Source organism: Camelus dromedarius, chromosome 3, assembly GCF_036321535.1.
Source record: "Camelus dromedarius isolate mCamDro1 chromosome 3, mCamDro1.pat, whole genome shotgun sequence".
Lineage (NCBI taxonomy): Eukaryota > Metazoa > Chordata > Mammalia > Artiodactyla > Camelidae > Camelus > Camelus dromedarius.
In genome coordinates this window covers 50,446,042-50,460,169 of record NC_087438.1, presented here as the reverse complement: position 1 = coordinate 50,460,169, position 14,128 = coordinate 50,446,042, and the positions used below count along the sequence as shown (strand labels likewise).

Here is a 14,128-nt window from a genome sequence, read left to right as displayed (position 1 = left end):
CCAGTAAGAGATCCAGGACTAGTGAACTTCAGGTCTGAGCTCCAGGAGGGAGTAGGGAACTTCTCTGTCTAAACCAACATAGTCCTAAAGGGACGGACTTAGGTTGGTGAATTCTGGGCAGATGTGTTGATTTTGGCTCATCACGGAAGAGGCCCGTCCCACAGTGCTGGTGACAGCAGCAGCTGCCCAGAGGGAGCAGCGAATTGCAGGTGGGAACAACCAGGGGTTTACTTTCACATCCTTTCTGCGGTCATGTCTGAAACTGGGCATGTGTAAAGGGGAAGGAAAAAGGAGACCAGAGCCCAGAGAGTGGCGGGAGAAGGCTGCTGAGACAATCCCCGGGAGACAGGCTGCTGGCCTGAGGGATTCTGTGTGGAGCTGGAGGCCAGCAGGGAGAGCCTGGGTTTCATCACTTACAAGGTGGAAGTTCCTTGCCCTGAGCTCCGCGGAGGAGTTGGGTGAGAATGGCTCTGGGCCACGAGGGCATAGGAAGTGTGGGCAAGGGAGCTCCACCACAGGGTGGCAGCAAGAAGTCACTGCATGGATGCAGGATACTTGGGCCAGAAATGAGAATCAAAATGAGCAGAGCATGTGCTCTGCAGATCTTCCTCCACGTACGAAGGGGTTATATGCCCCCAAAACCCATCACAAGCTGCAAGCATCATAAGTTGGAAATGCACTTAATACACCTAGCGAACATCATAGCTTAATGACGTGCTCAGAACACGTGCATTAGCCTGCAGTTGGGCAAAATCATCTAACACAAAGTCTATTTCATCATACATTGTTGAATATCTCATGTAACTTATTGAATACTGTACTGAAAGTGAAAAACAGAACGGTCGTATGGGTGCAGAACGGCTGTAGGTGTATGGGTGGTTTACCCCGTGAGCCTGTGGCTGACGGAGCTGCGACTCCCCGACCAGCATCACAAGGGAGTATCACACTGCACATTGCCAGCTTGGGAAAAGATCACAATTCAAAACGCCGAGTACCGTTTCTACTGAATTCGTACTGATTTTGCCCTATCATACAGTCAAAAAATTGTATGTTGGGAACTTTTTGTGCTTTCCTAGGCCAGGTCTGTGGAAACTCTAGATCTTCTTACCTGAATGGACTCACCCACCCAGACTCGACCTCCTGCCTTCTTAGACCATTATTCCTCTGTGGGCCCCTGCATTCTGTTTTCTCTGACTTGAACTACCCCCAGGCCTCTCTAACCTACTGCTTGAGCTCCGCACAGTGTCCCCAGCCTGGTTACCAGGAGAGTCACCACCATAAGCGCTAAAGAACACAGGGATGGCTGGTTGTCTCCAACATACATACGCACACCCGTCTTGACTGTCCCGATGGTTCCCCTCTCTTTATAGGTGGGGCCATTCATCTCCCACCTGAAGATTCAGCCCTGCTTGGGGCTCAGAAGTCAACTGAACCCCAAGACAGCATCAAACCTGGGCCTGTCTCAGGATCAGCTGCTGTCTTGGATATGAGTCTGGCCACTGGGCTTTTGCCTTGATGCCAGTGAGCAGGGCCCTCTCATTACCTTTGTGCCAGTGATTTAATTGTGGCCGTAACCTCGAGCACTAGAAATAAATTTCCCTCATTGTTTGAAACAGCAGCAGCACCTGCCACAGCTGATCACTCCCTCCTCCTTGAACAGCTTTCTCCACTTGCCTTCCAGGACCTCACGAAAGCCTGGACTTAGCGCTTACCTTCAGCTCTGAACACCTGATGCTCCTTCTCAATCTCCCTTCCTGGCTTCTCCTCATCAGCTTGACTTCTGATTTTTGTAGTGTCTCAGGACTGAGTCCTCAGAATTCCCTTTTTGTCATTTGGTGGTCTCATCCACCGTGACTTTAAGTTGCATCTATATAATGAAAGGGCTCAAACTTTTATCTCCCACTTAGACTTCCCTCTGAACTCTGGTCTCATGTACTACTTGGCATCTCCACTTCCATGTTTAATAGCATCTCAAACTTAACAAAACTGAACTCCTGAGTCTTCCTCCTTCACTTCTGCCTCCCACAATCTTCCCCCATGTTAGTAAAGGCAATTCCAGCCTTTCAGTGGCTCTGGTCAAAATCCTTGAAGTCATTCTGAGTATCTTTTCCCCTTCAACCTTCACATTCAAACTTTTGGCAATCCCCATTGGTCTTCAACTTATTTTCAGAATCTAACCAATTCTAACCACTTCCACTGGCACCATTATATCTTGCTACAGTTATTGTAGTGGGCTCCTAACTGGTCTTTCTGATTCCACCTCAGAGCCTCAAAAAAAAAAAAAAAAAAATATATATATATATATATATATATATATATATATATATATATATATATATATTTGAGGTATGCTTGATTTTGATTTATAATATTGTGTTAGTTTCAAGTGTACAGCAAAGTGATTCAGTTACACATATACATATATATACATACATATATATTTATTTCTTTTTCAGGTTCCTTTCCATTCTACATTATTCCAAGATACTGAATATACTTCCCTGTACTATACAGTAAATCCTGTTGTTTATCTATTTTATATACAGTAGTGTCTGTTAATCCAAAACTCCTAATTTATTCCCACTCCCTGCTTTTCCCTTTGGTAGCCGTAAGTTTATTTTCTATGTTTATAAGTCAGTTTCTGTTTTGTAAACAAGTTTATTTGTATAATTTTTCAGATCCCATATGTAACTGATATCATATAATATTTGTCTTTCTGTATCTGTCTTACTTTACTTAGTATGACAATCTCTAGGTCCCTCTATTAGACTATATTTCGAACACAAAGCCAGTTCTCCTTTTAAATATAAATCAGATCACATCACTCCTTAGCCTGAACCCCTCCAATGGATTTTCATTTCACTCAGCATGAAGATCAAAGCCTTTTTAGTGTCCACCATGACCTTATCACCTCTAATCCCTCCACCTTCCTATGCTATTCCATTCTGACAAGCTTATTTGCCCCTCTTCCAACTGGTCTCCTACATTTACACCTCAGGACCTTTGCACCTACTATTGCCTCTGCTGAGAATATTCTCTTCTCAAGTATCTTCCTGGATCTTTGCTCAAATGTCACCTTTACAGCCACATATTCTTAGACCATTCTATTAACAACTGCAATTGAAATTCTATTAACAATAAAAATCTCCCTTGACCCCACCACCCTCTATGCCCCTCTGTAGCTTAATGTTTCTTTATAGAATTTAGCACCATCTGATAGATCTATTTTACTTATCTAATTTTTATTGACTGTCTCCCTCAAACTAGAATGTAAGCTCTGTTTTGTTCACTGGTGTATCTCAAGAACCAGAACAACTCCTGCCACATGATACCTGTCTTGAAAAGCACTGTTTAATGAATTAGTGAGTGAATGTTCAACCCACAACTCAGGAGTCTTTCTGGCATCTAAATGTAAATAAATATTCAAATGCCTGTCAGCCCCATGTTGACAAGAAAACCCAACACGTCCAAAGTGGAGCTGATTATCTACCCCACCCCAGCCCAAACCTGTTCTTTCTCCTGTGTCCCAGGCTCAGAACTGCCATGGCCATCCATTCAGTCTTGTGGGACTGAGATTTTTAACTGTGGGATCTGATGCTAACTCCAGGTAAGATAGTGTCAGAGTAGAGAACTGATTGGTGTTGGAAAAGACACTTCATATATGGTGTCAGAGAGTCTCCGACATGAAAAAGCTTCCCTAAGCTTTTGTTCCAAGAAACTGATTCCCCCACATGGCCATAAACAAATTGCATCTTCAAGGATCCCACTAAAATAATACAGTGGGGATTGCTATCAACCCCAAGTTCTCACAAATCTGTAAAGTAGATAAGCTGATGGTTAGGGTCCTTCTGTAAGCAGATAGGGTAAGGGGTTCCTGAAGAAAGAAAACAGGCATGGCTTTCTTGACATCAGAGAAGCCATTTTTAAAAAATCAACTGTACTTCCGTTAAACAAACAAACAAACAAACAACCCATTTAAAATATGAGCAGAAGAACTGAATAGACATTTTTCCGAAAGAGGAGATGCAGATGGCCAACAGGAACATGAAAATCTACTCAACATCACCAATATTAGGGAAATGCTAATCAAAACCACAGTGAGACACAATCTCACACCTGTCAGAATGGCCATCATCAAAAAGAACACAAATAACAAATGTCGGCAAGGATGTGGAGAAAAGGGAACCCCTGTACACTGCCAGTGGGAATGTAAATTGGTGCAGCCACTATGGAAAACAATATGGTGGTTTCTCAAAAACCCCAAAACAGAATCACCATATGGCCCAGCAATTCCACTCCTGGGCATATACCTGAGAAAAACAAAAACATTAATTAAAAAAGATACATACACCCTGCTATTAACAGCAGCACTTTTTATAATTGCCAAGACACGGAAGCATCCTAAGTGCACACCAGCAGATGAATGGATAAAGAAGATGTATCATATATACGCAATGAATACGATTCACCTATAAAAAAGAAGGCTATTTTGCCATTTGAGACCCTTCATTCACTTTTTTTATTTTTGCACTTCAAAAACCAGAATTTTCTAACTGGCATAAATATTTCCATTGCATCAAAAACAACAAAATACCCAGAAATTAACTTAGCCAAGGAGGTTACCTATACTCTGAAAACTGTAAAACACTGATGAAGAAAATTGAAGATGATACAAAGAAATGGAAAGGTAGCTTGTTCTCTTGGATTGGAAGAACTCTGTCAAAAACTCAAGACATTTTTTAGAGGACTAGAACAAACAATTCAAAAATTTATATGGAACCATAAAAGACCCCGAATTGCCAAAGCAATCTTTTGTAGGACTTTTTAAAAATGTTTCTCTCTCTTTTGTTCAGAGAAGCCATTTGGCCTAAGCCATTGTGTGATCTAAGTCTGGCCTAGAACAGGTCTCAGTAATCTTAACAGAACAAAAAACAAACTGTTATCAGGTAAGAGAAGTAACAATAGCAAAGATAACAAATCAGTTGTAAAGACTTCCAGTTCTGTTTCAAAGGTAAAACCCAGCCTGAAACCTTTGAGCTATTTTGCAGAATTTAAACCCCCCTTAGGCGCGGACTCACCAGATCACCTGGAGCCTAAGGGATGTTGATGTTGACCTTTTCTAACCCTCAGTGACTTCAATCAACTAAAGCTCAGACTCTGCCCATGCCCCTTCATGAATATGCATATACCTATAGCTTAAAGCTTTTCCAGCTTTGCAGCTTTGGGGAAAAGCTTCTTTGGGAGAGATGCCCAGTGTTCTCGCTTGCTGCAAGTAACAAATCCTTCCTTCTCCCCATTTTTGGCTTGGTTGTGTCTTTTGGCTCTTGATGCCCACCAAGAGGCGAACTCAGTTTTGGGGGACACTTCTACCCCTTTCTCTGCCCCTTAAATTGTCGTGTGCCAATCAGTGTCCATGACCTTTCTAACCTGGGGAAATGGCTAAAATGTCATTGGGCATCTGTTTAAAACTCTGTAATCATTATGTTATGCTTGTCTCTGATACCAAGGTTTTGAGGAGCGAAGAATGGTATTGATATTTACACAACGGAAAAGTGTAGTAAGAAATATATTTGATATTTGTCCCTGGTTTCTAGCACAGAGCTCCTGAAACCTGAGTGATAGGAGTGTCTTCAGTTACTCATAAGAAGCCCCTTTCATCACCTCAGAGTTTATGCTAATGAGTGATTTAGGGAGGGGTGGGTTACTAGAAAGAGTGATTAGAGGTTGGAATTGGGGGAAGGGCGAGAAGGGCTGGAGATTAGGTTCTATGAAAACTCTTGAACAACAAGATTTGATGAACTTTCAAGTTGGTGAACTCTACCTAGAAGTACTGAGAGGGTGGTGCGCCCGGACAGGGCACAGGAGCTCCATGCTACTTCCCTCATTACGTTGCCCTGTGCATCTCTTGTGTCTGGCTGTCACTGAGTTCTAACCTCTTATAATAAATAGGTAAACATAAGTAAATGTTTCCCTGAGTTCTACAAGCCATTCTGGCAAATTATCGAACCCAAGAAGGGGGTTGTGAGAACTCCAATTTATAGCTGGTTGGTCAGAGGTACAGGCGATAACCTGGCTTGTGTTTGGTGTGTGACGAGGGGGCACTCTTGCAGGAATTGAGTCCTTACTCTGTGGGATCTGATGCTAACTCCAGGTAGGCAGTGTCAGAACTGAGTTAAATTTTAGGACATCCAGTTAGTGTCCACTGTGAGTTAGAGAACTGCCTAGTGTGGGGAAAACCTCACATATTTGTTGGTCAGAAGTGAAGAATTGAGAATAGATGGGAAAAAATAGAGCTTTTCCTACAACAAGTGTTTGCAGTTGCTGTTTTGTTCTAATCTGCAGGCACAGAAAAGTGCTGGTCAATAAGTAAAGATAATTTTAATTTCAAAATTTCCTGCCTTTTAATGAAGTGATTTATGGTCTGTGAAATAAAATTCATATTTTATGGCCAGACAAGAAAAATTTAAACATAAAACATCCTTCTCCGCCTTCTGGCCTCCTCTCTCCCCGCCCTGGGCATTGTGTATCTGCATTACACGCGGACTAAACCTCCCCCATGGGCGGAAAACCTGCTTAACCACGAAGAGCAAGGTCCTAGGATCAACAAGACAGCTCCTTAAAAGATGACATTCCTCTTTGATCTTGTCAGGGGTCACATGACCCACCAGGATGCCACTTAGATCTGGATTATGCAAACTGTCAATAACGCGTCATTTGACGGACAGCCCTCTGTTTCCGAAAACTTACGTAACTGTGCCTTGACTTCTAACCAGTGGGACAGTTTTCAGAGCTTTCTGAGATGCTCTTCTCAGGTTATAATCCTCAAATCTGGCTTGAATAAAATTTCCTATTTGTTTCTTAGATCAACTGATTAATTTTTCATGGACAGGTAGCTCATAAAAGACACAAAATTAATACAAGAGGAATACAGGAGGCAAATCAGGATGAGGAGAAGAGCAAACATCTGGACCATGCAGATGTGACCTTGACGCAGTCTCTCCACCTCCTGACTGCACAACAGAGCAGGAAATGTGAAGAATGACTGGCTTTTATCATAGGAAGCGAGGAGACAGAGCTGCTCCCCAGAGCGGGTCCTGCAACTCCCTGCAGACTGAGCGGTGGGCTCTGCATACAGGAATGGTGCACTGCGGTGGGAAATGTCATGTTCTCACTGGTGCCTTCACAGTAAATGCAAAAGTAACCCCGACTGAGAGTCAGAGGTTTAACATTAAAGGTCACATCCGTACAGTGGTTGACAAGTGTGGCTTTCAAGTGCTACAACTTTTATGGCACTTAGACTATATCCTAAATCATGTTTTCCCACCGGGATGTGGATAGGAGTTGTCTGCTAAATGGCTTAAGAGGTTATTTTTTAGTTTAGGGCCTGGAATCAGAGGGTCCCATTCTGATTATTAAGGACAGATTCTAGAAACTGGGCAAGGAGTTGGCAATGTTTTCAAGTTCTAGCTTGAAAAATCGCAGCCTCTAACCAGAATTCTCGCCAGGAGGCATCCTATTCTGCTTCCACAGGGAGGAGAGGCTACAGAGGACCTGCACACAGAGCAGCTGGGGTTTTCCTCTAGCAGCTGAGCCACAGATCAGCGGAGGCCACATTATGTGACTGGGAGGAACACAGCAGAGGTGGAAGAGAAGGTTTTAGCCTGAAACAGAGCAGAGGTGCTGGCTAGTTCACCATGGCCCTGGGATGCAGCTCTGGAGGACAAGCGATCTCTCCATCACTTAAGGAAGCAACTTCCTGCACATGATCTGATAACATCAGCTTAAATGCTGGAGAAGGTCTGCTAGCAGGTGTGGCTACAGTGAGACTGCACCTTGCTGATTTCTGAGTCCTAGCCCAGCTGCTGTGCTCCAAACACATCCCTGTATTTTGCCGCTCCGGTAACTGAATGCAACAGGAATACGATGGCTGACTGGTGCCCAGGACAGGCAGGACTCCCCTGAAGGTGACAGTCACAGCCTTGCTGAACTTCCTTAGACAGCTTGCCAGTGGTCTGGGATGGTTCGGCCCACCTGGTCTTCCATCCTTGCTCTGCCATGGGGCTTGCCTTGTGGCTCTCCCAGCTTTCACCTCCCTCCCCGTTGTCTCTCACACAGGCGTTTTCCCTGACAAAACCTGTGCGTGTTTAATCCCGTCTTGTGCTCTGCTTCTCAGAGGACCTGAGCTAAGACACAGAGCCATCTCTGTTTTTATCCTGGTTGACGTTTAACCTTTCCGACAACAGAAATACAGCAGGTCCACATTTCTCATAGACAAACCTGCCCGGTTCGTGGTGTTTGTTTTATAGCCAGGTTTTTGCCACAGAATACTCACCCTTCCTACCTTCCATTCCTACGGCAGAGGGATCAGCAGCTAATCCATTTAAAGCAGTATCACACTTTCACAACATAAAACAAAAAGTTCGCAGGCTGTGACACAGCCTTGCTTTATCCATTGAGGGGCTTTTTTTAAACATCTAGTTTAATCCACATCTGGGCCCAGTTTGAAGGATGAGAAAGAAAGCAGACTGCAGAGTCTTAACCTGGTTTTGGCAGCACCCTCATCCCGAGACCTGCGGCATCCATCCCAGGAGCTTGCCCACGAAAGAGGGTTAGCGTTTGTTGAACAAATGCTGGACACACACGGTGTGTACAGTTCCCTTCTGAGACTAAGTGGTCAATAGAAGGTTACTGATTAGAGTATTTGATAAGCAGACATTCCTAATTGTTTCAGATGCTCTGCAGAGACATGGATACAGGAGTACCTATCAGCTCAGTGACAGATGTTCCAGAAAAAGAAATACAAGTTAGAGAGGATGGGCAGGAAGAGAATGTACCCCACTGGGGACGATAAGTAAAAGGAGGGACTCAGGATTGGTAGAAAAGTGGTGTCCCAAGTGTCTCTGTATCATCCTAGGAAAAAACCCTCCTCCATTTCAGAGTCCAGAGAATCCTGAGTCCACCCTGTAGCAGAGAGGGCCTCCAAGGTGACAAAGCATGCACGGAAGAAAAGAAGGCAAAGGCCATTTGGCCTCGCTCGTGTCAAATGCCAAAACAGGGCTTCTATGCTTTTAATGGCTCAGCTGCTGAAGCTCTACCCCGAAGCCCTCCCTTCTAGCCCTTTTTCTGATATGAGGCACAGAGTCTCTGTTTTGGGAACAGATGTATAATTTTCTTCTCTTAGCAATCTTTTTTCATTAACTGGAAATGTGTCAGGCTTTCCTGCAGCAGATCAGGAAGGGCAAGAGGTATGTTCTAGAGACCTCTTTGTGGTGCCTTAATGCAGAGCTCATGCAGACAACTTGCAAATGGAAGATAAGGACTCTCTTAGGACTGATAAGCGGCCCCGAGGGCCTCTTAGATGCTCTCCCTCACTGCTTCATTATAGCCTTCTCATATTAGTAGCCAGAAAACTAAAGCATGCACACAATTAAATTCTTTCATTGCTTTCACCGCCCTATTAACTCCTGCTAGCAACTATATTCCCCTACATTTTCTTTTTAAAAGATACAAGTAGATGTAGAAAATAAATAAGCTACAAGGACATACTGTACATATTGTTTTGTAACTATAAATGGACTATATCCTTTGAAAATTGTGAATCACTATGTTGTACACCTGAAACTTATATAATATTGTACATCAATTATACCTAAAAAAAAACAAGTAAAAAAAACTTCAAAGCCTCACCTTGTCTAATAACTTACCTACAAATACCCATATATATATATACTCAAAAGCCTTCCTAGGCAAACTTACTTTTGATTTTCTCATACCGCATTACAGTCAAATATATATATATTTAGTATATATATTTAATATTAATATTGAATATATATATATTTAACCACATAATACACGCATACATTGCTAAATATAATCTAGCTGTAAAAATTGGGGACAATTCAAATACTTTTCCTATAATTGTTCCAATGCAATTATTTAGCATTTCATTTATGATTATCCATGGTCAGCAATCATTATGTATCTCCAGGAATATTTGCAAGTTGAGAAACTAATCTCCAAACTGTTTTCAAAGTCATAACATTTTTATGGCACCAAAGGTAATACTCAGTGAAGAAGTAACAATGTTTTGCCTCATAAAAAAAAAAAAAAATAAGATACAGGTAGAACCTACAACTTTGCAAGCCAGATGTCTTTTGGATTTTTGCTTTCTTGGAAAAATGACAGTTTGGCTTATTTTCTCTGACTTTTCTGGGATCCTGTGGGGCTCAGAGTGCCCCTTCCTAGACGTCCAATTCAACATACCTTCGGTCTGTGGGGTACAGTTCCACGGTGACCACATCAAGAGAGTTCCAGGCTGAGATGGTCAATCCATTGTACAGACACAGCATGCCTATCATCATGGATTGGCTGGTGCCAAACCAAAGGAAGAAACAGCTGATCCCCGAGAGCACCATGGAGCCACCTGCAGACAAAAGGCCAGGAAGTTTCCCGTCACCATAGTAGAGCCAGGATGCCTTGGGTCTTTGAGATCTTGCAGCAAAACTGAATCCCAAGAGGAAGCTGCGGGCTGGGTTCAGGTACCAGTGTGTTCACCTGTATGTAAGGTTTGCCTCTACCTACCTTCTGAAATCAGCAAGCATGAAATGTGTATCATCAATTACTCAGCTTTGTAAGCAGAAAAATACACATTAGTCATGCATAATTAGCTTTGCAGTCTGTTAACTCCCAGAAGCCACTCCAATGAGATGTAATTACACATAATTTTTACTAAAATTTAGTCCTAATGGAAGGTCTTAAGGGATTTCTCCTCACCTCTGTGGGATGCAAATCCTCAGCGGGGTGGGAGACTACAATGAGAGGCAGACTCCCTCTAGATTGTAGGGGCAGCTCTTGTATTTTACATGAAACCAGGCACATACCTAGCATCGTCAAGCGCCCGATTCTGTCCATCAGGAGAGCAGACACTATGTTCCCTGGCAACACGGCCAGTGTCCCCAGGAAGTTGACAAAATAAATCCAGTAGGCACTATAGTCATCATCAAAGGTAATCTGGCATCCTGTCTTGTTGTGAGCAAATGAGCAGTTCTGAAATTCGCTGTCGATGAATTTATATGGCTCAAAATCTGCGGATACAAAAGAAAGACAATTCATCAAGCTCTCCACAGTTGTGCACCAGTATAAGAAAGTCTGTCGAGAATTCAGAAACGCATCATGGTACTGTAAATTCCTTGAGGGCTTCAGGGCCTGGCCAAAGCACAGGGTCTAGTCTAGGACCTCACATTACAGAGCAGCTGAAGGAAGGAATACCTTTGTTGAATAAAGGGATAAGGAGTCCAGTTATCTTCTGATTTCTTATGGTTGGTCGTTGCTAGTTACATGACTTGCTTACTCCATTATGATGTGACTTTGTCATGTTACACAAGGACTACTGATCATTATAGTACTAATAGCTTCCATACTATAATTACAGAAATAATTTGTTTTCAAAATGTGTATCAATCAGCCTTAGCATTGCCATTTTATGGGGCTCTGAGGCAGTGAGAAGGAACAGGATTTTCCTGGGGTTCCTTGAGGCTGAATTGATAACTGAGGGTCTAAGTGGAGGGATCCACCAAAAAACAAGAGTCAGCCTCACTGGAAGATCACTAGCATTCACCGCCGACTTTTTTTTCTCGAACTTGGGTCTGCCCAAAAGGGGTTGCGGATGATGCTGAGTTCTGCTAAAAGGCAGTGAGAGTCAAAATTGCTGTTGTCTTTGCTGATCAAGATCTGCCTAAAAAGCTGGTCTTCTGAGGTTGAATGGGTTGGAAGACAGGGAGAGCACTGTTTAAACACATCCCAAGGTGCCTGGCTCCTTTCTCACTTAGAGTGAGACAGAGCTGACTCCTGTCTGAGCACCAAGAAGGCAAGGCTGGCAACAGGGTGGCCCTGATACTCCTGCCAGGGTCAGGCTGTAATTTTGGTCTCATGGGACAGACAGACCAATCAATGTATGGGGGTGGAGATGCCTGGGCTTGACAATCAGATAAGCCTGGGCTCAAATGTCAGCTACGTTCTATGACTGTGGCCAAATTACTTTATTTTTCTAAGCCTCAGATATTGTGAAAATGAAAGGAGACAATGAGTGTCTAATAACCTGGGGTAGGAACCAGCATACAGTAGGTGCTCAATCAATGTTTGTTTCCCCTCTTTTTCCCCCGTGGGTAGTTTTCCAGACTCCATTAAATGGACTGGATAAAAAAGACTATCCGACTGAGCAGAGCCATGTGTCGTCCATCTCCGCAGACAGTGGTTCGGGCATGCTCACTTAAGTAAACATCAGATTTTGAAACCAGGGTTATCAAAACTAACAAAGTACAGGTGAATTCTCTGCTTTAAAAATGATTCATCACAGGATTTCCCCACCGACCCCCCAACTTGAAACTCAGGAAGTTCCAGCTGCATTAAATTTGACAAAGACAAACAATACAAGCTCAATTTCGATCCATCCTGATGGAGGGAGTCCATTCATTCGCACTTCAACCTCCATTTCTCCCATGAGCCTCTGCCCACACCTATCACCACACAGGTGTTACATTTCTGCCAAAAACTAGGCCCTCTGAAGAGGCCCCAGGGATGGCAAAGTAGCACACCTACCTGTGTTGTTAAAAGAAGAATTAATAAATGTGCAGTTCTTGAAGTAGATGTCAGCTGAAGTCACATCCTCAAAGACACAGGACTTAAAATCCGAATCTTTGAAAGTTACAGATTTGAGCTTGATCCCTTGGAATCTGTCCAACACACAAAAAGATTCACATCAATAACTGTATCCATCAGGGTTCAAGTCTAAGTCAAACAAATTCAGTGATGTGACATCCCACTATGGACTTTCTTAATTAGAAAGGACATTGGTTTTTGGATTTTCTAAGCTCTTAGCATTTCCTCTCTTTTCCTCATGCATCCTGTCCTTTGGCTATCTCATTGCTCACCAATAAGATTTTCTACCAGAAGAAGAGATGGCATTCAAAATAACTTCATTTAGCTTTTGGCAATGTTGGTAAAAGGTTTTGTGGAGTATGCAGTTGAAAGGATTGAGTTTGAAGATTACCTGTGGCTATTGATTCTTTATTTTTCAACCCTATCCTCTTGTTCCTTCATATATGCCTTTATTTAAAAATTCTCTACTTGGGATTAATAGCTCTAACTGAGGATGTGCTCCCATGCTAAGTTTTAGTGAAAGTCTGTTTCCCAGGCTGAAAACTTAAGGCTTCTTCATTTCAGTGTAGGGATTTCCAATTATCTTGAAGAGAGGATGGGAGAATTCTGCTTTATTTATGTGAGGAATGATTAACTCAGGGGTCAAGAAACTCATGGCTCACATACACATTTCCAAGAATAGTTTTCTTCTCACAGCCAAGAAGTATTCCTCGAACCAAGTAGAATGGCCGTGGCTTTGCTTATTTTTGGAAATGTATAGAATTATGAAAGCTCAGATACATTTTTGGGTGATGCAAGGAGAAAGGTAGAGATGCCAGTAGTCCTAATGATCCTAATATCTAAGAAGAGTCTATGGTTCAGACCTATCCACGTTGACAAGGATGCCCAGGAGACATGGATAAATATTCATCAGGGTGCCTGGGTAATTTGTTAAGAGACTATGGATGTATACTTAGCCAGTCACTGAAAGGAAAATGCTAGTTCAAATGGAAAGAAGTTATATAAAATACCACTCTTACTAGAGCAGAAAGGGACTGATGGTCCTAGGCAAGTGACCTCACTGACTTAAAAGCAATCCACTATTGAGTACTTTCAGAATTGTTCCCACCCTAATGCCAGACGGCATTTGTCAGCTCAAAGTGTGCTAAGTGCCTAAGTGACAGACTACCTTAAAAAACAATCTTACTTCAACCCCTACTCCAGGGGTCCAGAGGAAAACCATCTAACCATCTAAGTCATAACTCTATCCACTAAAGGAGGGGAAATAATGACACATTTTAAGAGGATCACTAATTTCTTGAAATGGAACTGAATTTAGAAAAGGGAAACTTTTTATTTTTGGAATGGATACTATACACACAAAGAACACAGGGTACAAAATTCAAAAGGTGGAAAAAGGAAAAAGTAAGTCTTTTCCCGCCATCCTCAGGCCACCCAGTTCTTTTCTCCCAGAGATAACCACTGTTGT

General features: G+C 42.7%; 1 protein-coding gene across 2 annotated transcripts in view; it reads right to left on the bottom strand.

The window, feature by feature from the left end:
• SV2C (synaptic vesicle glycoprotein 2C) overlaps window positions 1–14,128 on the bottom strand; it is a 196,281-nt gene that overhangs the window by 14,884 nt on the left and 167,269 nt on the right. For both annotated transcript variants that reach the window (XM_031446878.2, XM_064481673.1), the window contains 3 exons: window positions 12,601–12,734; window positions 10,884–11,087; window positions 10,267–10,426 (listed from right to left, as the gene is read on the bottom strand). In XM_031446878.2, coding sequence (XP_031302738.2) covers window positions 10,267–10,426; window positions 10,884–11,087; window positions 12,601–12,734 — 498 coding nt within the window. The remainder of the gene's footprint in view (window positions 1–10,266; window positions 10,427–10,883; window positions 11,088–12,600; window positions 12,735–14,128) is intronic.